The sequence below is a fragment of the Channa argus genome, chromosome 2, assembly GCF_033026475.1.
Source record: "Channa argus isolate prfri chromosome 2, Channa argus male v1.0, whole genome shotgun sequence".
NCBI lineage: Eukaryota > Metazoa > Chordata > Actinopteri > Anabantiformes > Channidae > Channa > Channa argus.
The window spans coordinates 30,109,911-30,135,509 of NC_090198.1; the positions used below are offsets into that span (position 1 = coordinate 30,109,911).

The 25,599-nt window shown below is 39.2% G+C and overlaps 2 protein-coding genes and 1 pseudogene across 2 annotated transcripts; 1 reads left to right on the forward strand and 2 right to left on the reverse strand.

The window, feature by feature from the left end:
• Positions 1–117: 117 nt before the first annotated feature.
• On the reverse strand, positions 118–8,663 carry LOC137107574 (up-regulator of cell proliferation-like). The gene is made up of 2 exons (XM_067491298.1): positions 8,484–8,663; positions 118–5,928 (listed from the first exon to the last, which is right to left on the reverse strand). The coding sequence occupies exons 1-2, from the start codon at positions 8,512–8,514 to the stop codon at positions 1,265–1,267; spliced, it is 4,695 nt and encodes a 1,564-aa protein (XP_067347399.1). The 5' UTR covers positions 8,515–8,663; the 3' UTR covers positions 118–1,264.
• Positions 8,664–15,425: 6,762 nt separating this feature from the next.
• Positions 15,426–24,739, reverse strand: LOC137107590 (up-regulator of cell proliferation-like). Its single transcript, XM_067491299.1, has 3 exons — positions 24,506–24,739; positions 23,379–23,447; positions 15,426–20,989 (listed from the first exon to the last, which is right to left on the reverse strand). Exons 2-3 carry the CDS (start codon positions 23,404–23,406, stop codon positions 16,287–16,289), a joined length of 4,731 nt encoding a protein of 1,576 aa, XP_067347400.1. The 5' UTR covers positions 23,407–23,447; positions 24,506–24,739; the 3' UTR covers positions 15,426–16,286.
• Positions 21,855–22,899, forward strand: LOC137107597 (uncharacterized; annotated as a pseudogene).
• Positions 24,740–25,599: the final 860 nt, after the last annotated feature.

Consider the following 25,599-nt stretch of genomic DNA (forward strand, 5'->3'; position numbering starts at 1 on the left):
AAGTTGCTTTGGATGAAAGCATCTTCTAAATCAATAATAGTAATTGTAATTCTCTTTATGTTCTTTATTACATTTGTTTATACAAAAATAAAATATTACTAATAGCTGGATTCAGCATTTGTTTTTAATTCATTGTGTTTATTTGAAAACATCTGTTACATAATTTTTGTACATCATCAATCATTATGCACATAATTGTTATTTATGCATTATACAATGTCATAGCTTGGAGGGATTTTTCAAAATGAACAACAAGTTAAGTTTTATAAGCATATACATTTGTTTTATCAAATACTAAAATAAAATACAAAAAAAATACTAAAAATCATTGATACTATAGTAAAAAACTGTTTGAGAGCCTTTGAGCTTCAACATCGACATCATCAGCAGTCAGAGATGTGAAGCAAAATGAAAAACAACAAAAAAAATCATCTTATACAAAAACATTACATATACTGCACTTATTTCTAAGTTGAACTTCTTTGTTACTTGTTCAACATATTAATCTGTCAAAAGAATTATATAGAAACCTTACACATGAAAGAATCCCACATGATTTGTGCACATTTGTATCAAATTGCTCCAGCTGATTTATTCAGTCCTTAAACATTAATGACCCTTTGACTGTAAGAGCTCACATTTTGTAAAGGGTTTTTAAGAAATGCAAAAAAATATTAATGGTGATGCACAATCAGCCACTGGTCAATATGTTGACTTGACAAAGTTATCAAAATATACAGTACTAACTATATCTTTTAGTATAGAAAGGTTTTATATTTTGATATATATTTGTATAAAATCATCATTGTCATCATTGTACATAGCAATGTGAATAATGAATAATAAAACAAAACAAGTGTAACAAAAACAAATGTTACAAAACACGATCTGTGTTTTCATGTACTCACAGTACATCAGTTTTTACACAGCGTTTTTAGAAACTAGAAATAAATCATAACTATTTTCAGCTTTTCTACTCATAATTAGTTTTTCATCCTTTTCATCAGACAAAAGTTTCACTATTGGCAGCCGGTTTAATTCCTTTGAGTTTGAAATACAAAACCAGTTACGTTAATAACACAACATTTACTTAAAAGTTAAACATGAAATAATTTATTCTGCCATATTAAAATTATATTATTCACAGATTTGTGGATCTAAGTTCTAATTTGAATCTGATTGATTGGAACTCCAGGGTGTTCAGTCCCTGTATCCTTGTGGTCTTCATCAAAGTCTTGAATCGCTTGTCAGAATTGTATATTGTTCACTTTACATTGAAGGCATCTTTCAAACCTTTCAGTGCTTGTTCCTTTGTGATTCTCCTCCAGGCATCAGGAACATCAGCTGGTTTGGCCTTATATTCTTCAGCAAATCTGTCATTGTATTGTACCAGGACGTACTTCCAGTAGTCTGATGCCTGTATGGTGCGATCTGGAGGAATGTGCCAGTCTGGATAGTACTTGGCGTAGTCTTTGTAAGGATGAAACTCTCCCTGAGTGTCTGTGTTTATGAATTTCCGTTCACTGTGCACATCAGTTGTACACAGTGTTTCACACAGCTTCTTACTGTCTACATACCTGTATCGACCCAGTCCTTGTGGTCGATGCACAGCTGCATGATGTTGCTTGTGTTCTTTGCCTCCAGCCTCACAGGGAACTTTACAAAATGGACACTGTTGTCCACATCCAAACACTCGTTTGAAAAGCTCATCTTGTGGTCTGATTGGAAGTTTGTTCAGTGTCTCAGTGATGTCATTAGAGTTTGAAAATTCCTCCTGAAGTTGCTCTTTTAAGTCATTCACTGAGGTCTTGAGGCTGTTGATAAACTGATGGCATCTGCTTTGGATTTGAAACAAGGTGGTTTTTTCCTCCTCCACTGAAAGTGAGACGTCTTTAACCAAATGTTTGCGCATGTTGCTGATGAGCTTACTGATGCTTTCTGTGGTATCTGGCAGCAGAGTGCCGTCTTCTCCTTTTGAGGCCCATTCTGTTGCTTTTGTGATTTTGTCAACTATGAGCTGCAGGTTCTTGGTTTTTAGTTTGTACAACGTCTTGTTCTCTGACATTTTATCTAGAACGTGCTGAAATATCCAGTCCTTAACATATATTTCATAGTTACAAATGTACTTGAGGAAACTGTCAAAGTCTTCCTTTTGCAGTAACTCTTTCTGAATGCTGTACTGGAAAAAGGAGCGGGAGCTGTACTCTGCTGAATGAGAGCTTGTCAAGATTTCATCCACAATGTCGATTCCCAGAGATCTATTGATGTACTCTACTACAGCAGGTTTGATGCAACACTGGACAAAATCACTTGCTTTGCGTTGGCAGTGATCTCTCTGTTTGTACAGATCAAGAAAATCTGTCAAGTACTGAGCTTTGTACTTTTCCAACTGGTTTTTAGGATCCTTATCTAACAAGAATCTTCTGTGCATTTGAAGGAACTCCCTTGAGGCAATGCCACACATGTGAAGTTTCAGATCCATCTCAAACTTTAGATTCCAATGCTTGGGGCTGTTTTGAAGGGATCCATCTATTTTGTCCAGAAGATCCTTTGTGAAACAGTCATGATAATCTTTGTTGGTTTTTGCAATATCACGTACAAAACGTGAACAAGACTCAATGACACTGTCTGCAAAGATCTGGAGTTCTCTCGTTTTATCTTTATGGATAAAAACATTCATTATCTTTTTCTTATTTACATGTTCACTTTTAGCCTCAAATTGACTCTTTCCAATTTCTTTCAGGTCTCCAATGTTCTGCAATTCTTCATTGACTTTACGGTTTAATAAATTTCTTTTCAGCTGACTCAGGATGTTTGCAGCTATATCTTGTTCTTTTAGGCCGAACACATTTACAGTGACTTCTGCCCACATCTTTCCAAATTCATCTGTCAGTACTTCATCAAGAAGTGTTGAATCTTTGCAGTCCCTCAGGAGCTTCATCACTCGCTCTTCAATCACGGTTCTGTATTTCCTCTGAACTTCCTGAGCGTTTTTTATGCTTTCTCTCAGATCAAGTGCACAATCCAATTTATTGTTTGTGGAATGTTGAATTTCATTTCCAAGACTAATGATACTGTTGAAAAAGTCAGTTTTGTACTTCTCTATCAGATTCACATGTTTGTCTTTACTTTTGTAGTAGTCCTGAAGTTTCTTCTTCATTATGGTTTGTTGTTCTGCTATTTTACAGGATCCTTCTGTCTTTTTTGATTCAAATAATTCCTTAAAATGCTGAAGATCAGATTCATTGTCAACATTTAAGATTTCTAACTCTGCCTCTGTCTGCCAGGAGAGAATCTCTTTTCTGAACTCCCATTCCCACTGACTGAACTCTTTGCATAAGTTGTCATAAGCGTGAGCTACAAGCGTGTTTCTGAAGCTGAAGATGAAGTTCTCATATTTCACTGATTTCCAGAGACTTCTCATCCATTCTAGAAAATCTGGGATCTGATAGATTCTGTTGTTTCTGTCTCTTTTCATTGTCTCCAAAAGATTTTTCTTGAAATCTGCTACAGCTTCACTGTAACCTGTGTTCACCGGTGCCATGGGTGGGGTTCCATGCCAGAGTCCTGGGATGTTCCAGTTGTTTTTTTCTATATCATAGTCCAGGACATCTGTGAAAGCTTTAATGAAAGGCTGCTTTTCCATTTCAGCTGCAATTTGAGTCATTTCATTGAGCTGGTCCAAGAGATGTTTTCTTTCAGTCATGGCCTTTTCGTGAGCTGAAACTGCAGCAACATTCTGGTGAACAAAATGACAAACTGGCTTTTTACCAATTTGTTTCATTCTCAGAAATGCATGAGCTGCAATTTGCAGGACGTCTTTCATTTCTGTAGAGTTCTCCATTGCGACGTTGATCACGGCAACATCACTTAAACCAATAACAAAAGTTGCCAGCTGGTTGTCGTGTTCGTAACTTTCCTCTAGTTGGGCCAAAAGAGGAGACTTCAGACCCTCTGTGTCAATGAGAACTATGAAGTCACAGTTCAAGTCACTTTGCATGTCCTCTCCAACTCTGATGAAGAGCATATAAGCTCCTCTTGTGCATCTGCCACTGCTGACAGGAAACTGTACCCCAAACATGGTGTTGAGGAGAGTTGACTTCCCTGTACTTTGAACACCCAGCACAGTCAGTACCAACAGTCTGCTCTTCCCCCCAACCTTCTCGTGAAGCTCCATCAGCACGTCTGTCACCCATGTCTCTGGGATGTTGGAGGCATCTCCATCCAACAGCTCTAAAGGATGTCCATCCAGCAGCATTTCAGCAGCAACGCCAGGGAGACGAGAGATTTCATCAGCAGTTGTTTCTGAGCTGGTAACAGAGAACTCGTAGATCAGTCCCATCTCTCTCATGTAGTGTTCTATTCCTAAAGAGCTGTCCAGCAGAGCTTGTTCTAACTCTGCTATGAGTTTCACATTTTTTTTCATGCATTGGTCTTTAAATTTGCTACGTAAACCAGACAGTTTGTTGCGGGAATGTGTATCAAGCTTGAGTTTCATCCACTTAAGAAATAAATCTCTCTTCTCTTTCTCACTGTCAGATACATGCTCAATAAAAGCTTTCATGGCTTTGGATACTTTGTGTTTGCCAAGATCCTGCTGAATCTGTTGTTTGTTTGCCTGAAGCTGAGATTTATATGTTTCCAGTTCCTGATCACCAGCATTTTTTAACCTACATTCCTCCTTCTCTAACTGTGATAAACTTTTCCAGTTGTCTCCTTGCAAAGGAAGTTGCTGTTTCTTATAGTCCGGTATTCTCCGCACCCCAATTCCTTTTACAATCTCCTCAGCTGCTTTGTTTTGGTCCTCAGTTGTGTTTTCATCCACAGACAAACCAAGTTCAACAGCTTTATCCACCATATTTTCAATTTTCATAGAGATTGTCTCATCTATCAGTGATTTCCTGATGATCCTGCAAAATTTCTCTGTAAATCCTGCAACATTTAGCTTTGGGTCTTTGGTTTTTATGCTGCTATTTGGTAAATCTAATTCCTTCTGTATTTCCTTAACAGACATCATCACAGCCTGTCTATCGTTGTCGGCCTTGCAGTTAACAATGAAAATCAGTTTGGATTTCACATCTTGGAGAGACGTCAGAATCTTGTGCTCATTTTCTTCAACTTTGTCCAGAAACACAAAAGTAGCAGTTGACACTTGAAAAAGAAAAGTCAACTGTGCAAGTGACTGTGCAATGTCTCCTCTCAGATTGGCAAAAGCAACTGGTTTTGGAAACATGTCAATATTTTCTATGCCACAGGGCAGATACCAGCAAACCTCCACCAGGCCATTGGAGATTTTCCTTTCATGTTCTCCTCCTTTCATATCTCTGTGCATGAAGATATTGTGATTCTGTTGACCACGACTGAGAAGATGATTCATAAACTGAGACTTTGACAAACTACAGTTTTTCAGCCTCACAAAGGAATAGAACGGTATATTTGCTTGGACAATGCTGTCTTCAACAAACCCTTTGGATTCAGACAAATCCTGTGGACGCCACTCTTTGACAATGTCTCTCAGAGCCCACAGCATCAGGGTAACCTGACTGTTATGTACCCAGGGCATCAGCAGTGGGACAGAAAACTGGCACATCGACATCTTGGTGGCCATTTCCTGTTGTAAGAAGCTGTCAGCACAGAGAAAGAGTGCTACTGTGAGGTCCAGAGGATTGACCCCACTGTCTGCAGAGTCAAAGTCCAGGAGATCATTGTTTTCCTCCTCCTCCTCCTCACCTTTTGATAATTGTGTACAGCTCCTGCATTCTGCATTGATTTTAAGTAGTTTCCTGAGAAAGCACCATGGTATATCCTCCACCGATTTAACAGTTTCATCAGACAAGCTCTGTTTGTTGATCTGTAAGAGGGACCGAAGAGTGAGCTTGTTGGGATAAAATTGCTCCAGTCCAAGTTTGGAGAGAAAGTTGCATATCACTGTAAGAGAAAGAGAAAACACTTTTACAGCTGGAAGCCATCATTGGGTTCTAAGTGAGAGAACTAAAAGCTTGTTGATACCTGAATCATCATCATCATCACTTATTCTACCAATCGTCTACATAGGTCCTGTCAAGCCTCCTGTGAAGCCAGAGATATTTATGGGGCATGCCTTTCAGGTTTTACTTGATTGGTAAGTGTTTAAAGTTCATATTTATTTTAATTTAAAAATGACTAATACCTGAAGGGCTGTGCAGAAAGAGTGAAGCATAGTTGTATAAGAGTAGGAAGAGGGAGGGCTGGGTGGATAAGATTGGATTGAATTTGTCAACTATATCTAGAAGTGATCTTGTTGCACCAGTATACATGGATCAGCAACAACATTAATACCACGTGTTGGTTTTAATATAAAATATGTTGTCTGTCTGTGTATGTCCCTCTGTGGCTCTGAGTGTCACAGTCCCCGTTTATGTACTTCAGTTTTCTTTAGTTTTACTTCCTGCTCCTGGCTTTTATTTTGTTAACCCTCAGCACCACTTCCCAGTTACTTTCTTTGGCTTCTTGTTTCTTGTTAACCCTGATTGTTTTCACGTGTGCCCCCTGGTACTTATACTCAGCTCTCCACACTGTTTGCTGCTGGATTGTCTCCATGTCTTTCTCCGTAAATATTCCTGTGGACAGTCCCCTTCCATGCCCTACCTGATCCTTGTGTTTGGACTCTCCCACTTATGTTTTGGTCTGAGCTTTGCTTTCCTGTTTATTTCAGTGTTTAGATCTCCGCTTGTTTGGCCTTGGTTTTAAGTTTCAGTTTTCTTTTGTTCCCTTCAGTCTGTCTGCGCTTTATGTTCAGTTTGTTCGTGTCTGCCTCCCCTTAGTTTCTGTTAGTTTATCTGTTCCCTCCAGTGTGTTTAAGTTGTAAATCAAATAAGCATTGAAGTTTATACAGCTTGGAGTTGGACAATATGCATAAAAATGATGATAGCCTATGTGTATCTGTGCAGAGCAGAGTGTTACTGCTACACAACAGCTAAATGTGACACATGTACAGAGGTGGTACAAGTACACAAACTCAATCCATCTATGCATCCATTATCTTAACTACTCATCGTGGACAGCTCTCCAGTCTGGCTCAGTGACCCCACAGATACAGAGACAGAGACATACACAGACAGACAACCATTCACACCTATGGGCAATTTAGAGTCACCAGTTAACCTAACATGCATGTGTTTGGACTGTGGGGGGAAACTGGAGTAGCCCGAGGAAACCCTCACAAGCATGAGGCGAACATGAAAACCCCAAAAAGAAAGGCCAGCCAGGGATTTAAATTGGGGACAAAATGCTTTAAAATGCTTCCATTTCAAAATTCCTATCTAATCTGTAAATAAGGCACTGTTCCTGTTCCATTCTATCACCCTGCAATACTGATTATTGGACTTCTATGATGCCTATAGATTGGCACTAACCACAGAATATGGTTGTTACATGTTAACCAGAACACCTCAGCTCAATGATGGGGTTGTGGATCAGACCGTAGGGGAGACTGCTACACACACCTGGTAAACCTAAATGTGTGGTGTGGCGAGGGTGTGCTGGGAATGCCCTTCTTTGTTACCTGACACTCCAGTACAAGAGTCCAGGTCAGCACTCACATTAATGTGGTCTATACTAGCTTGCCTAAGGTTAAACAGAAAAGATTTCTATTTAGGCTGAGGAGAAGGAATTCATGCAGCTTTTCGTTGCACTAGCACCTGCACAGGTCTGATCTACAGATACGAATTGAGACATTCTGGGTAACGGTAGCTTCATTCTTTCTGTAATTGCCTTTATGGTTGCCGTGCTCTAAAGTTTCCAAACGACCAAAATTTAAGCTATAAGCATATATTAAATTGGATATTAATTTCAGGGATGAGATTAAACCACCTAGAGCCTTCATCTAGGGAGCCTGGCTAGGCCACATGTTTTCTATCAACCAGGACCGTTAAGAAAAGCCCTATAAAGTTAAAATTTAAGCAACGAAAACTTTAAATGCAGACTTACTTTTTTGGCAGATGCAAAAGCTAACAGCAGAGAAAAGTATTTAAAATGATAAAATCAACACTACAATCAATCAGATATAACTCCTCCTTCTTCTTTTCCTTTGGGCTGTTCCCTCTCAGGGGTCTTCACAGCGAATCATGTGCCTCCATCTAACTCTGTCCTCTGCATCCTCTTCACTCACACCAACTAACTTCATGTCCTCTCTCTCTACATCCATAAATCTCCTCTTTGGTCTTCCTCTAGACCTCCTGCCTGGCAGCTCCAACCTCAGCATCCTTCTACCGATATATTCACAATTTCTCCTCTGAACATGTCCAAACCACCTCAATCTGGCCTCTCTGACTTTATCTCCAAAACATCTAACATGAGCTGTCCCTCTGATGTACTCATTCCTGATCCTGTCCATCCTCGTCACTCCCAAAGAGAACCTCAACATCTTAAGCTTTTAACTACCATTCTACTCACAACCTGCTGGTGTTGGAAGTGAAAAAACAAAAGTTCAAAATAGTACAAACTGGTTGTGGAGAAAGTCTCTAGTTGATGCATGATGCAGTCATCTGGTTGCCTTTTTTGTGTTGGAATATCATCCACAGGTCCAGAAGCCCAACTGCCATCTTGCCTGGTCAGGCAGCCTCTGGGATATCTTCTACAAGTCTTAGTGCACTTGTGGTTTTGTGGATGTTCTTGTTGCAGACTTTGTCCAGAAACTGAAATGTTTCGAGTGAAATGTTTTGGTTTATATACTCTGTCTTTCCTACCTTAGGTAATGCTTACTTTACACTTTCACTAACCAAATATGTATCATGTGATCTTAGCTGTCAGGCAGACTCATGGGGTCAGATGGCGTGATCAGCACATGGCCTGTAGCTGAGGCCTGTATGGCATTTTGTCAATCTGCTCTGATCACAAGTTTATGATTTCACAATTAATGATTCTATGTAATTTTAGATACTTCCCTTTTGCTCCCTGGGAATCTGTCCATTCAGTCATTGTGGAACTTTCCATCAGTTTTCACTTTCACTTCACCAAACACCAAATCATGTTTTATCTATCTCAAACAAATACCATATAATCGTTTCATTTTATGATTCTAGGATTATGATTGTTTTTTTTTTGTTTTTTTTTTATGGAATCTGCTGTAAACCATATAGTCAAGTCATATTATTGGAGCGAACCACGAAGGTGGTTGCTGAGACTTGTGGGCTTTCTGTTCTGTGGGTTGTTCTGTTGGGCTTTATGTGGACACCATGATTAGGAGAGTGCATCTGATGGCCTCCAGTCACTATTCCTGTTGTTTGTGTGTTAATAAATCTGTCTTTTCAGGGATATGCAGTGTATGTAGCACAAGAAGCAAAAAGGGAAACTGTCTATCATGTGACTTTCTTCAGCACAATGTCAGTGGAGCTGGGGGGAGGAGTGTTTCTAATGTTGGGACCTCAGAGTCACTTCTCAGCTTTTTGCTGATTTTGCATTTTTGTTGGCTCCATTGCAACATTCAGGATGCACTGGGTGTATTTGCTGCTGAGTGTGAAGCGACTGCAATCGGAGGTAGCACCTCTGAATCTTAGACCTTTGTTATTTGCTGGGAATAAGTCACTGACCCATGTGAAGGAGTTTAAGTATTTCAGAGTCTTAATGATTTAGATCAAAATAAATTGTGGGATTGAAAAGCAAACTGGTGCAGCATCAGCAGTAAAGTGGACGTTGTACTGAAGGGTTTTGCTAAAGGAGCAAAGCAAAGCTCCCAATGTACCAGTCTGTCACCTATGGTCACGGACTTTGGGTACTGACCAAAAGAATAACATCAAGTAGGGTGTCTCCCCCATCCTCAACTTCTCAAACACAACTTCTCAGCAACACTGCTTGGTCTGTGTCCCTTTCTCCTGGAAACCAGCCACTACAACTATACTTTTTATGCTAGAATGTGCCCATTTAGATTTAGAAAATGTGGTCAGTTTATTAAAGTTTATAAATTTGATCCAGATGTCACAATGTTGAAATCAGCAATGTGTCTCAGCATATTGTGACAGTCCGCAGTCTGTAGACTGAGCACTGAAGAATACATAAATGCATCCTGGCTATCAGTCCGTCAGCAGTTCCCACTGGTGCTGTGAACCGGAACAAGCAAAGAAAAACCCCTGAAAGAGCTGATTCCATTAAAGTGTTTGGTCCGAAAGTGACCTACTAAAACCTTTTTTGCACAAAAATAGACAGACAGTCAAAGCAAAGTATAAAGTCTGGAATGCTGCTTATTATAAGTGCACATGAGCACAAACCTCACGTGTGGATGAAACATGTTTTTACATGTTTTTTACATTATACTACAGTTTAATTTTTACCTTCTCCACATCATTTCCTGTGGGTGCTGAAGTTCTGAGCAGTCACAGAATTGGTACCTATCTTTGTAGGTATATAATATTCTAAGTGAAAGTACCTGCAAGCACCTGTCCTGTGTTCACTCTACCTTCAATATGTAGATGAAACAAAAAACAAAGTATCTGTTTAGTTTGATCAAACCACTGCCACTGAATACAATTATGTATTGTTTGATGACAACTTGGTCACAATATAATATAATACATTGGTCTACTAAACCACACTGTCTTGGCCGATCACTAAGCCAAACAGTGCAGTAAGTGCAGCCAGACACATTTCAATTCAATTCAATTCAACTTTATTTATATAGCGCCAATTTACAACAAAGTCATCTCAAGGCACTTTACAGAATAAAGTCCAGACTATACAAGTATGTAGAAGTAACCCAACAAATCCCCCTTGAGCAAGCCCTAGGCAACAGTGGAGAGGAAAAACTCCCTTTAATGGGAGAAACCTCCAGCAGAACCAGGCTCAGGGTGGGCGGCCATCTGCCTTGACCGGTTGGGGTGAGTGGAAAGTGGAGAAAGAAAAGAAAAGAGCAACGAAAAGCAACAACAAAACAACAACAAAAAGCAACAACAACAAAAAAAAGCAACAACAAAGCATTGTACAGGTTGTAGGACACAGAATTAATGGCATACAGTAGTGACAAATAAATGTATAGAGAAAAGCTAGTTAGGGTTGAGTGAGGATTATTAACTATAAGCTTTATCAAAAAGGAAAGCTTTAAGCCTAGTCTTAAAAGTAGAGAAGGTGTCTGCTCCCCGAATTTGGATTGGAAGCTGGTTCCACAGGAGAGGAGCTTGATAGCTAAAGGCTCTGCCTCCCATTCTACTTTTGCAAACTCTGGGAACCACAAGTAGGCCAGTATTTTGGGATCGAAGTGGTCTAATCGGGCGATACAGGACTATGAGATCTTTTAAATATGATGGAGCTTGACCATTAAGAGCTTTGTATGTAAGAAGCAGGGTTTTGAACTCTATTCTAAATTTTATGAGAGGCCAATGAAGAGAAGCTAGTGAAGGTAAAATATGATCTCTCTTTCCTAATCCAGTCAGCACTCTTGCTGCAGCATTTTGGATTAATTGAAGGCTTTTTAGAGAGTTATTAGGACACCCCAGAAGTAGGGAATTACAGTAGTCCAACCTAGAAGTAACATTTCTCAAACTTTCCGTTCCAGATGAATTAGCAGTCCAATAATCCTGGTTGGGTCCGTTGACCATCATTTTGTCAGTATAGCTCTGATCATTTGTACACTATAAAAGGTCCTACTACTATTTCTCTAATAAGCTTTTACAAGACAACAACTTCTGCCAAAGCTTTGGAAAATTGGAAAATCAAGAAAGCACTTTTGAACATTTTACAGGATTTCTGTAGGACCGTTTCAGTAGATTTAGGTGCCACTGACATTGCATTTGAAGAAGCAGAGGACAGAATCCTGGGAGCTAATCAGCCCAGAACAGTGCCTGGCATTGGCTGAGGTAAAACTTGTGCTTTAAGAAAAAACGTTAGGGCTGTGTCACACTGATTACAAAGAACTAGTTCCTACAAAGGCTAATTGCTGCATTGGCTAGAGGCACCTTTGTCTGGCCTGACAAGTGGTGCATGAACACACAGCAAGACCTGAGCCAACGAGCCTGTAGTGCTGCAAGTTCTGTGCTTCAGAAAAATTTATATGATTCAATCACCAAATAGAGTTAAAAGTACAGTATTTCTGCTGTTAGCTGTTATAATTAATTCCATGGTTTAAATGTCATTTAATGAGCTTGTACTGTCTGAATCCATCGTGAAAGAGTCAATATGATGACGTCAATAAATTCTGCTCAGAGCAACATGTGTGACGGCAACAAAAGCTTCTCTCTAATGATTTCTCCCTTTAAACAGGACATTTACATCCAGCTGTTGGTCCTGCCACCCAGGACCTACAACACTACTGAGGATCTGGCAAGTACTGAACGGAGTGAGAGCCTTTTATGCACTGAGGCTTGATTGTAACTGAAATCAGGTGCATGTGTGGAGACAGGAAGAGAGACCCAATCATCAAGCCGGTAGTTGTAACTCTGTTGTTACGTATTATCATATAAGGATGTGTCCACATTACATCCTAAAACTAGCACAATGTAAACGTGAGTAAAAACTTGAGTCATCTTTCCTAAAGACGTATCTGCCTTTTAACAAACTGCTTTTGTTTGTGGCTACCCCTAACCCATATGAAAACATTTGTTTGCAGTTTTTAACATGAATCCTCAATTTTTATTCAGTGTTTTTGTTTAAGCCTTTTTTTCCATTACAAAAAAAACGCAGTAACTGTTGTTTAGTGTTTTGATCAAACCTTAAAATGAACAACTGAAAACAGAAGCACAGCAAAAAAATCAAATAAACATCTGCCCCCCTTCCTTCTATCACCTAATGATGATCCTAGTCTGTCCTCAGATGGGATTGGCCACATGGTGTGCCCATCAAAATGATGTCTGTGTAGATTCTCAACAGACTTGAATGGGAGCAGCTGAAGACTCTGCTCTCCCCGATGGGAGTAAGCTCTTCTTGTTCGCTACAAAGAATCGCCTCTTGGAGCCGTCCAAGAATCGCCACCTTACTTCAGTGGAGGGGTTTGTGTGTCCTTGTGATCCTGGGAGCTGTGTTGTTGGGACAATAACCCCTGGTAGGGTCTCCCAAGGCAAAGTGTTCCCAGAGGAGGGGCCAGAAAAAGTGTGTGTCTAGTAGCCGGAACTTTGCCTGTGGAGCCTGGTCAGGCCGAGCATGAAGAAACGACATGAACCCAACACCTCGTGGACCCATCACCTGCAGGGATAGGAATCAGGGTTGGTTGCGATGTAAGCTGGGTGGCAGACAAAGCATGCATACAGAGCCAAGGTGCCATAAGCTGGTACTGGGAACGTGGAATTTTAGCTCTCTGATGGGCAAGGAGCCGGAGCTGGTGCGAGAGGTTAAGCAATACCAACTAGATATAGTTGGGCTTACCTCCACACGTAGCACTGGCTCTGAAACCAAACTCCTAAAGAGAGGTTGGACTCTTTCCTATTCTGGAATTGCCCAGAGTACAATCAGTGAGAGGCACCAGCCAGGGACTAAAAGTTGCTGAGGGGAAGGCCCCAGCTGTTGTTTGTGCTTATGCATCATACAGCAGTTCAAAGTATCCGGCCTTCATGGAGACCGTGGGTGAGGTCCTTGAGAGGGTACCACCTGGGGACCTCACATTTCTGTTGGGGAAGTTCAGCGCCCACGTGGGCAATGATGGAGAAATTGGAAGGAATGGCCTGACTGATCTGAACCCAAATGGTGCTTTGTTGTTGGACTGTATCAGTCATGATTTGGCACCATGTTCGAGCAGAGGGTTGTTCACAAGTGCACCTGGTACCAGAACACCTTAGGCCTCAGGTCAACGATCGACTTTGTGGTTGTATCATCAGATTTAACGCCTTATGTCTTAGAAAGAAGTTTAGGGTAGTCAACTGATCACAATATGGTGGTGAGTTGGTAGCTCGAGATGTTTCTCAATATGCATTTCTCTCTTTTACTTGGATTCTCGTGGAATTGTCAAAGCTGAGCAATAATCAGATTCAAACTTTGCATATAACCAAATACATTTTCAATAGTCGCAAGTGTTCTCGCTTCGCCCATTTTATCGAGGATGCTTTGGGAGCTGACTTGTGTGGAGATGCGGTAGCCACATATCACAGAATGCTCAGGGCAAATAAAAAATTCATCGTAGTTCTGTTATTACACCACTTTATTAAGTTTTGATATTTTTTTTAATGCGAAAACTTACCTTAGATTTATATGTGGTCTGTTTCATCCAAATTAAGACTGTCTGTAAATTTGATCGGACGTTTTCGGCACCATGAGAACTATTCTATGGATGAGACACCGGTCATGCTACTGGCCTGCAGCCCAGCTTCTGTGAGGATCTGACGGGCTAATGTCTGGCGTCATCCCAGGGGACAACAGACTTTTGTCTGTACGTTGGCTTCAGAGTAAAGTTTCAGTTTATTCTCGGGTTTGCACAGAGTACTGTAAAACTTGGCATGAACTGTTATTATGAAGACATTAATATTTAATTTTAAGTTAAATATGTAGCAGTGTCCACTGCTACATGATTTTTATCTTTTTCATCTTCTCCTTTCTTTCTTTTTCTGATTGATGGATTATTAATAAATATCATATTGTTTAGATTGTGGGCGTGTTGCTTAGTGGTGGGGGGGGTTGGAATACAGAAGGCAGCGGGTTTGACTCTCACCCAACCAGGCCAACAAGTTGTAAAACTAATAAGAAACATCATCAAAATTTAATAAAAACTTGGTGAAAAATACAATGTGGGAACTTTTAGTGTTGTGATCATGGCAATAGTGATAGAAGTAACCAAATAGTGATGCATTTCTACACTAGAAGAGAATGACAAGAAGAAACCTGTGCACATAACAAGAAAAACACAACTTAACTGACTTTCTTTCTTACCCATTGCTACCAAAATAGAAAACCTTCACATCATTTAAATTTGTGATGGCAGAATCAGAGAATATTGTAAGGGAACGACTTAAAGGCCAAATAAGAATTTATTTTTGCAGATTAACTTTATACCGATACATTAAAAGCGCAACAGGTCTGTGTAATCAATTAGTTGAGTGATTCAAGGTGACATCAGACTCTCCAGTGATCGCTGCCAGAGCTGCCAGCAGATCATCATAAAATTAAGCAGCACATCTCATTTTTGATCAGCCAATTGGACTCGTCACATTTTTCAGTTCTGGCACTGGTTCAAAGCTCTGACTCCTAACAGCACCTGCCTACCTGAACTCCATCATTCCCGTTGTATCACTGCACTTACTCGTCATATGAAAAACTCTGCTAAAGAAAGAACTCTTCTACAGCTTTGGTATCTACAACTAAGAAAAAATAAATGCTACCTTTACCTATCTGTCATATCTTGTACTTGCATATCAGGAAATGGAAAACATTCTTCTCATAGCACTTCTATTTGATGCAGATGATTTTCTGCTTTGTATCTTACTTCTAAGTTGCTTTGGACAAAAGTGAGTGCAAGTTAATAAATGTAAATGCACTTTATTTAATATCATCAGCAGTTGGACCGTACAGAGCAGGGTGGCACAAATAATCATAGAAACAAAATACCAAGAAACAACAAAACATTTTTAAACTTCTTTGTTACATGTTCAGCACATAAACTTTCCCTGTAGTGTTTCTCTGTATTGGTGCATAAACCAAAAACTCATTAGCATTAAAATATATTGTAGCTCATTTATAAGGATGATTATTTACTCAAAACAATTCTTTTTCATTATAAATGAAATATAGTTATATAGTAAATATAGAAATGCAACAAAAATAAAAACATATAGTGGTGCATCATCTGACACTAGTTATTATGTTGGTTTATTATTCAAAAGGAATGAAACCTAAAATATCAACATGTAATAAAAATATAAGTATATAGTAAATATAAGCTGGAGTAAAATTCACATAGTTTTTAAAAATTATGATTAAAAAGATAAAATAGATAAGATAAAAAACTTTTCACATGGTCTTGGTAAATGGTAAATCTCTTATCATACATAATTCATTATGAATAAAGAAAAATCTAAGCGTGTTGGTATCATCACAAACACAAATAAAATATAACGAACATATCAATTTTCCATGTGGAACTCATAGTTTAATTTCCATATCATGATAACTCTTGCATGTCAGGAAATGCTAAAGGTAAAGGATTTGCAAAGTACTTGTGCTCCTTTTTCCATCAATCTACACATTATAACACATATCAACCAAGTAAAAACTAATGTAAAAATGTATTTTTTAAATTCATTAAAAATCTAAAACTGAATTCACTCACAAAAGTTCTTAGTTCTTTAGTTTTACTCTTACTTTATTCTACATGTTTGGTTTCAAGATATTTGTCTGAATTATTCATTGTTTACATTGAAGGCATCTTTCAAACCTTCCAGTACTTGTTCCTTTGTGATTCTCCTCCAGGCATCAGGAACATCAGCTGGTTTGGCCTTATATTCTTCAGCAAATCTGTCATTGTATTGTACCAGGACGTACTTCCAGTAGTCTGATGCCTGTATGGTGCGATCTGGAGGAATGTGCCAGTCTGGATAGTACTTGGCGTAGTCTTTGTAAGGATGAAACTCTCCCTGAGTGTCTGTGTTTATGAATTTCCGTTCACTGTGCACATCAGTTGTACACAGTGTTTCACACAGCTTCTTACTGTCTACATACCTGTATTCACCCAGTCCTTGTGGTCGATGCACAGCTGCGTGATGTTGCTCATGTTCTTTGCCTCCAGCCTCACAGGGAACTTTACAAAATGGACACTGTTGTCCACATCCAAACACTCGTTTGAAAAGCTCATGTTGTGGTCTGATAGACAGTTTGTTTAGAGTCTCAGTGCCGTCCTCAGAGTTTGAAAATTCGTCCTCCAGCTGTGTTTTTAACTTGTTTAATGAGGTCTTGAGGCTGATGATAAATGGATGACATGTGCTTTGGATTTGGAACATGGTGGTTTTTTCAGTCTCCACAGAAATGGTGATGTCTCTTATCAAATATTTGCGGATGTTTTTGATGAGCTCTGTGACGCTTTCTTTGGTATCTGCCAGCATCCTGTCACCTTCTCCTTTTGATGCCTCTGCTATTGCCAGCGATACTTTTGGAATTATCCTCTGCAGGTGCTTGTTTTTGAGTTTGTACCAAGTGTTGTTCTGTGACATTTTGTGCAGGATGTGCTGAACGATCCAGTCTTTAACATAGATTTCATAGTTAGAAATGTACTTCACAAAACTCCTGAAGTCTTCCTTTAGCAGCAAATCTTTAAGGATGTTGTACTGGAAAAAGGAGCGGGAGCTGAACTCTGCTGAAGAAGAACTTCTCAAAATTTCATCCACAATGTCGATTCCCAGAGACCTGTTGATGTAGTCTTCAACAGCAGGTTTGATACAAAACTGGACAAAATCACCTGCTTTGTCTGTTGATGTCATTTTAAATAAATGAAGAAAATCTGACAAGTACTGAGTCTTGAACTTCTCCAGCTGAGCTCGAGGACCGTTGTCTGACAAGAATTTCTTGTGCATTTTCAGGAACTCTCTGGAGGCAATGCCACACATGTGAAGTTTCACATCAAACTCAAACTTGATGTTCCAGTACCTTGTGCGTTTTTTAAAGGATTCATCTACTTTGTCAAGAAGATCCTTTGTGAGAGATTCATGATAATCTGTGTTTGTCTTTGCTACATCAACCACAAATCGACTGCAAGCATCAATGATGTTATCGGCTATTTCCTGCAAATCCTTTTTTTTTAAGAAGATGGTATAGATCCCTTTTAGATGCTCAGTCCTGACCTCAAATCCTCTCTTCCCAATTTCCTTCAGGTCTCCAATGTTCTCAAATAACTCATTGACCTTACGATTCAGGAAACTTTTTCTTAACTGCATGATGATGTTTTCACATATGTTTTGTACTTTCAAATCAGTCACATTTTCAGTTTCTTTAGTCCACATCCTTTCAAACTTCTCTCTCAGCTCTTCATCAGACAGTTTTGACTCTTTACAGTCACTCACAAGTTTCATCACCTGATCTTCAATCACTGTTCTGTATTTACTCATTTTGTCCTGAAGCTCTTTAGAAAATGTTCTCAAGTGAAGAGTTTGATCCATTTTATTCTTTACTGAGTGTCTGATTTCATTTGCAAGACAACTTGTGCTGTTGATGAAGCCAGTTTTGTATTTCTCTATCAAATGCAAATGTCTGATGTTGCTTTTGTAGTAGTTCTCAATCTTCTGCTTCATTAATGTTTCTTGGTCTGTTATTTTTTCTAAACCTTCCGATTTCTTTGACTCAACCAACTCATTTAACTGCTGAAGATCAGATTCAGTGTCAGCATTGCTGATTTCTAACTGTGCTGTTTTCTGCCAGGAAAATATTTCTTTTCTGAACTCCCATTCCCACTCACAGAACTGTTGGCACAAGTTGTCATAAGCATTAGCCACAAGTGTGTTTCTGAAGCTGAAGATAAAGTTCTCATATTTCACTGCTTTCCAGAGACTTTTTATCCATATTATAAACTCTGGGATCTGTGAGATTTCATTGTTTCTGTCTCTTTTCATTGTCTTCAAAAGATTTTTCTTGAAATCTGCTACAGCTTCACTGTAACCTGTGTTCACCGGTGCCATGGGTGGGGTTCCATGCCAGAGTCCTGGGATGTTCCAGTTGTTTGTTTCTACATCATAGTCCAGGACATCTGTGAAAGCTTCAATATGAGGAATATTTTCCATTTCAGCTGCAATTTGAGTCATTTCATTGAGATCATCCACAAACCTTCGTCTTTCCATTATGGTTCTTGCATGAGCTGAAACTGCAGCAACATTCTGGTGAACAAAATGACAAACTGGCTTTTTACCAATTTCCTTCATTCTCAGAAATGCATGAGCTGCAATTTGCAGGACGTCTTTCATTTCTGCTAAATTCTCCATTGCGACATTGATCACGGCAACATCACTTAAACCAATAACAAAAGTTGCCAGCTGGTTGTCGTGCTCGTAACTGTCCTCTAGTTGGGCCAAAAGAGGAGACTTCAGACCCTCTGTGTCAATGAGAACTATAAAATCACAGTTCAAGTCACTTTGCATGTCCTCTCCAACTCTGATGAAGAGCATATAAGCTCCTCTTGTGCATCTGCCACTGCTGACAGGAAACTGTACCCCAAACATGGTGTTGAGGAGAGTTGATTTCCCTGTACTTTGAACACCCAGCACAGTCAGTACCAACAGTCTGCTCTTCCCCCCAACCTTCTTGTGAAGCTCCATCAGCACGTCTGTCACCCATCTCTCTGGGATGTTGGAGGCATCTCCATCCAACAGCTCTAAAGGATGTCCATCCAGCAGCATTTCAGCAGCAACGCCAGGGAGACGAGAGATTTCATCAGCAGTTGTTTCTGAGCTGGTAACAGAGAACTCGTAGATCAGTCCCATCTCTCTCATGTAATGTTCTGTTCCTAAAAAGCTGTCCAGCAGAGCTTGTTCTAACTCTGCTATGAGTTTCACATCTTTTTTATCTTTGTTACACTGGTCTTTCAGTTTATTATGCAGTAAAGGTAGTTGACTGTCAGACTGCAAATGTGCATGAAGCTTGAGTTTCATCCATTTAAGAAAAAAATGTCTTTTCTCTCTGTCACGTTTGGATAAGTGTTCAATAAAACACTTCATAGCTGTGGTGAGTTTGTATTTGCTTTGTTCATTTCTGATTTTTTGTTTTTCAGCTTGTAGATGACATTTATATTCCTCCAGCCTTATATCAAGACATTTTTTCAATCTGCATTCTTCTATTTCCAGCTCTGATAAACTTTTCCAGTTTTCACCTTGTAATGGAAGCTGTTGATTTTTGAAATCTACTATTTTTCGCACCCGTATTCCATTTGTTGTTTCCTCAGCTGCTTTCTTCTGGTCATAACTTGTGCTTTCATCCACAGACAGCCCAAGTTTAACAGCTTTGTCAAGCATGTTTTCAATGCTAACTGTGTTTCCTCCACTTGTCAGTGTTTCTCTGATGGATCCACAAAGTTTCTCTGAAAACTCTGCAACATTTTCCTTTGGGTCTTTGGATTTTACCCTGCAATTCATTTTGTCCACCACTGTCTTGACAGACATCATATCCTCTTTGTCATTTCCTTTCTTGCGATTAACAACCAAAAAGAGTTTAGATCTCACATCTTGAACTGAAGTCAGAATGGCCTGCTCTTCCTTTTCAACTTTGTCCAGGAATACAAAGGTAGCAGTTGACACTTCAAAAAGAAACTTGAATTGTGCAAGTGACTCACAAATGTCTCCTCTCAGATTGGCGAAGGCAAGTGGTTCTGGAAAAATGTCCAGATTTTTGGTACCAGTAGGAAGGAACCAGAAAACTTCTACCAATCCATAAGCTATTTTCTTTGTGGTTGCTCCTCCTTTCATTTCTTTGTTTATGAAGATACTGTTATTATGTTGGCCATGACTGAGAACATGGTTTAAAACCTGAGACTTTGATAAACTGCAGTTTTTCAGTCTGACAAAAGAATAGAACGGTACATTCGCTTTCACAATGCTGTTTTCAACAAACCCTGTTGATTCTGACAAATCTTGTGGACACCACTCTTTGACAATGTCTCTGAGAGCCCACAGCATCAGGGTAGACTGACTGTTACTGCCATGGGGCAACAGAAGGGGGACAGAAAACTGACACATTGACATCTTGACGGCCAATTCCTGTTGTAGGAAGCTGTCAGCACAGAGGAAGAGAGCTACTATGAGGTCAAGAGGATTAACCTCATTCTCTGTGGAGTCATCTGTACTAGAAAATTTAGAAAAGTCTTTCAGATCATTGTTTTCTTCATCACTCTCAGAGTCCTTTAAATAATTTTCCTCATCATTATCATCATTGTTGGATAGTTGTGTACATTCTCTGCAGTCAGCATTGATTTTAAATAGTTTCCTGAGAAAGGAGTTTGGTAAATCCTTCACTGATTTAACATCTGCTTCATTCAAACTGTTTCTCTTGATCTCCAAGAGAGACTGAAGGGTGAGTTTGTTGGGATAAAAATTTTCCAGTCCAAGTTTGGAGAAACAGTCAAATAGTTCTATGAAAGAGAAAACAAACGGAAAGATTATCAATCCTATTTGTCACTGTGTGTGTGTGTTGCTGTGGACCAATAAGTTAATAACCAATCAATCTCTGTGAGTAGTATTCTATTTGCTCTTTATTGTAGTAAAAACAGGCCAAATGGTTGTCATTGGCATTACAGTTACTGAAAATGACTCCTTAAACATAAACATTTTACACAATCTGCTTGTGAGCTTGTCGACATAATTTGAGTTTTTATTTATTCACATTTACCTATTTCTGTCACTCTACAGTAAGTCTACACACTCTTCATATTACTTGTTCCATTCAGATATATTATATATAAGTGTTATTGTCATGCTGTGCAATTATATAGGCCTAATTTCTTAATATACAAACTACAAACTTAATTTACAAAGTTTCTTTGATAAAAATAGTATAATTTCAGGTAATACTATTTAAAACTATTATTTATAGATTTTGAGAAGTTAGAATCTGTATTTACACTTCACAGTAGCACAGTATAAACCACATGTAAACCACCTCCTTAGAATAACGTTATAATGTTAACTTGATCCACCAGGTGCAGAGTGGGAGATTCAATTTACTTTATTTATATAGCGCCAATTCACAACAAAGTCATCTCAAGGCACTTTACATAATAAAGACTATAAGAATGTAAGGAGAGAACCCAACAATTCCCTCTTGAACAAGCCCTAGGCAACTGTGGAGAGGAAAAACTCCCTTTAACGGAAGAAACCTCCAGCAGAACCAGACTCAGGGTAGGCAGCCATCTGCCTTGACCAGTTGGGGTGAGTGGAAAGTGAAGAGAGAAAAGAAAAGAGCAACAAAAAGCAACAACAAAAATTCTACTTGATCTATCATCAGCCTTTGACACTGTGAACCATCAGATCCTCTTGTCCACACTCTCTGATTTAGGCATCTCTGGATCAGCCCTGGCTTCGTTCTTACCTATCGGGACGAACCTTTAAGGTATCCCCACGGGGGCATCTTTCTCACTTTCATAGCCTCTCAGTGTGCCGCAGGGCTCAGTTCTTGGTCCTCTTCTTTTTTTTTTATATACTTCATCCCTAGGTGCCATCATTCACTCACATGGTCTTTCCTATCACTGCTACACTGATGACACACAGCTATTCCTGTCCTTGCCACCGGACGACTCCACTGTCTAATCACGCATCTCTGCCTGTCTCTCAGACATGTCAGCCTGGATGAGTGAGAGACATGTTCAACTCAACCTCTCGAAGACCAAAGTCCTTGTCTTCCCAGCAAGACCTTCGACACAACACAACATCAGCATCAACATTGGATCTACAGTGATTGTCCCCACTAAATCAGCCACAAATCTGGGGGTGGTCGTCGACGACCAACTGAGCTTTAAGGACCACATGTCCTCAGTCTCTAGGGCAGCAGATTTGCTCTCTACAACATCAGGAAGATCAGACCGTACATCACGGAATATACAACCCAACTCTAAAGGCACTGGTCACATGTCGTCTTGATTACTGCAACGCTTTGTTGATGGTGTTACCAGTATCCACAATCAAACCCTTGCAGATAATCCAAAACGCAGCAGCTCGCTTCATTTTTAATTAGCCAAAAAGGAAACATGTCGCAACACTTTTTAGATCTCTACACTGGCTTCCTGTAGCTGCTCGAATCAGGTTCAAAGCTCTGTCTCTTGCTCACAGGGTGGTTAACTCGACAGCTCCCGCTTACGTCAACTCACTCATTCAAGTCTACAATCCTTCCCGCCCGCTGCAATCTGCCAACGAATGACATCTAGTGGTCCCAGCACCGCATAAAAGACACCAAGCAAAACTGTTTAGCACAATGATCCCACGATGGTGGAACGAGCTACCAAACTCTGTACGCTCAGCTGACTCTCTCCCAATATTCAAAAAACTGCTGAAAACTGAACTCTTCCTCATCTTCCTATGCACTTAAATCTGTATTTAAAAAAAAAGAAAAATCGTTTCTGCACTTGCATCTCGTGAACTGTGAACACTTTTCTGATAGGACTTTGCTTTGATGTTTTCTCCTTGACTTAGATTTTTGCTGCCTTGTACCTCACTTGTAAGTCACTTTGGATAAAGGCGTCTGCTAAATGACTAAATGTAAATGTAAATGTAATCAATGTTGTAGTCCTAAATTGTTCCACTGGTTAATGCAAAGCTCACATGTTCAGTCCTACCTGGACTTTTCTTAATATAACTTATTCCATGGTTGGAAACATGGCTGACTAGTTGATCTATAAAACCTTCACTAATCTTGGTGGCAATGCACACATTTTTAAGAAATTTACTGTGTGTGTTAACTCAAACATAACCGTAAGTTTCATAAATGTCCTGCTGCCTTAGAGTAAATATCAGTGGAGTGAAATCTACCTGCAGGCTGTTGTCCGTCTGTGTCCATTATAGTCTGACTTTTCTTTTCAGTCAGCTGCACTTTATAACCTAGAAACACAAGTATAAAAAAAGAGCAATACATTAGTTAATAAACCCCACATGCTTCATTAACCGTGCAACAAAATGTTTTGGGAAAACGTGTTTATGACACATTTCAAATCCAATACAAAATACTCATCTTGTTCCACCATATTAAATTAACATCACAGTAGGAGATCAGTGTAATTGGATGTGTGTGGGATTTTTATTCTGACACAAGTTTTATTTTGTGCCACAGAACTCATAATTATTGGACAATGAATCAGTTTCATGTGTGTATTTCAATGACGTTTTAGAAGTGCCACTGAGAGTGAGTTTTTGACTCTGGTATGTGAGGTTGGGGATTTGATTTCTGATCAGAGTGAGTTCCTAATGGACACTAGAGTTAGAAAGAAAAAAGCGTGACTGCCTTTTTGACTTCCTTTCCTTTCAGTTATTTAAGCTGGTGATTTTAATCATTTTGCCTCTGTCTACCTAGGCGTATGGTTTGGGGGTTTGCCTAAGTTGTCTTTTGCTTGTTTCATTTCACATAATTCTACAAGCATTCACACACTCTGACAACACTTAAATTACTGAACATACTCTAGAGTTTTAGGGTTCTTTTTTGTTTTGTCTTGAGGTAAATGTCATATATTATGCAAAATCCAATTATTTTTTAACATTGTTTGTTTGTGGTGTCTGTAGACACACAGCAAGTAGGTTAGGTATGCATTTCCTCCATATTTTTCTGAAACCTTCCCCTGAACTGTCCAATGAGAAATTCTCATTTCTACATCATTATGAGTGTAATTTGATTATGAAAGACACAGTGAGTTTCTGGAAGTTTTGATGGAAAAGTTCCCACAGTGGTGAAAAAATTGTGTTTTTGTAGCAATTGTTTCCCGTTGGACTGGGGACTAGATCATAGCTGCAGCGGCTGGATTGAACTAGTTCAAATTGATTGGACAGTTCCAGAAACAATGCAGGAATATTCACTTCCAAAGGTTTTCAAATTAGGTTCACCATTCCAAATAATCAGAGAAGGGCTTTAAAACAAGTCAAATCTGACAGGTAACCAGTGTAGGGACCTTAAAATAGGTGTAATATGTTCTCTCCTTGTGGTCCTTGTCAGGAATCAGGCAGCAGGTATTTGGGTCAATCAGAGAGGAGTGCATTACAATAGTCCAGTCTGCTGAATATAAAAGCATGCATTAACATTTTTATGATGATAAAAAGCAGATTTTGTGACAGGACACACATGAGGCTTAAAAGTTAATTCTGAATGAATTGAATGACACTGAAGCCTTTGGCCTGTTGTCTTCGGGATAGTCCAAGACAATTTAATTTTGTTTATGCCTGCGCCTTTATCCGACAACTTAAATCAGTTTAGCTCTGGTTAAGCTGCATAAAGTTCTGTGACATCCTGGCACTAATGCCTAAAATCCATTTTAAAAGGCCCCAGTGTCATCAGGATACACAGCCACATAGAGCTCAGTGTCATCAACATAGCTGTGGAATGACAGAGTAGTGGTACTAAAACCGATTACTGGGGAAGGCAATACGTAGTTTCAGAGGTTTCAGGTATGTTTTCACTAGTTTCAACAAAAAAAATTTCTCTAAAATTAGCTTAAAAATGGAAGATTGGAAATTGGTCTATGACTAGTGGGTGTGGATGGATCTAAACTGCTTAGTTTTTTCAAAACAGGTTTAACGAGTGTAAGAGCTGTAGGGAAAACATCAATTTGCACACAATTGTTAAAACTTTTTTAGACAATGAGTAACAAAAAAAATTCAAAAGGAAATGGGAATTGGCTTAAGAGCACAGGTGGGAAACTTTTTTTCAGCAACAACCAGACCAAAATTTTGAGGTGTGACTTCACATTGTGCACTGCATGTCTCTGTAATGTGACTGTGTGCTTGGCTGAATTCTAGTCTGAATTGTTTTATTATAATTTTTAACTTTTCTCATTAGCTGCAAACCTAAACTCTATTTTTTCATTTGATTGTATTATGACTGTTCGATGGTATTCTCCTTTTCTTGTTGGTGTTCACCATTGGAGCAACAGCAGCTAAGGTTGAAGTCAGTCTGTTATGAAATGTATCTACAAAACTGTCAAGTGAGAAAAACATGGTATTTGTTTGATTACTTGAAAATTGTGCCAGAAATTTGCCTTTACTAGGT

Excerpts from the sequence above, each read along its gene's own strand:
- LOC137107574 (XM_067491298.1), bottom strand. The coding sequence starts at position 8,514 with ATGCATCAACTAGAGACTTTCTCCACAACCA. Across the intron at positions 5,929-8,483 it reads AGAGACTTTCTCCACAACCA|TGATATGCAACTTTCTCTCC; the intron begins GTTTGTACTATT and ends TTTCTCTTACAG.
- LOC137107590 (XM_067491299.1), bottom strand. The coding sequence starts at position 23,406 with ATGGACACAGACGGACAACAGCCTGCAG. Across the intron at positions 20,990-23,378 it reads AGACGGACAACAGCCTGCAG|AACTATTTGACTGTTTCTCC; the intron begins GTAGATTTCACT and ends TCTCTTTCATAG.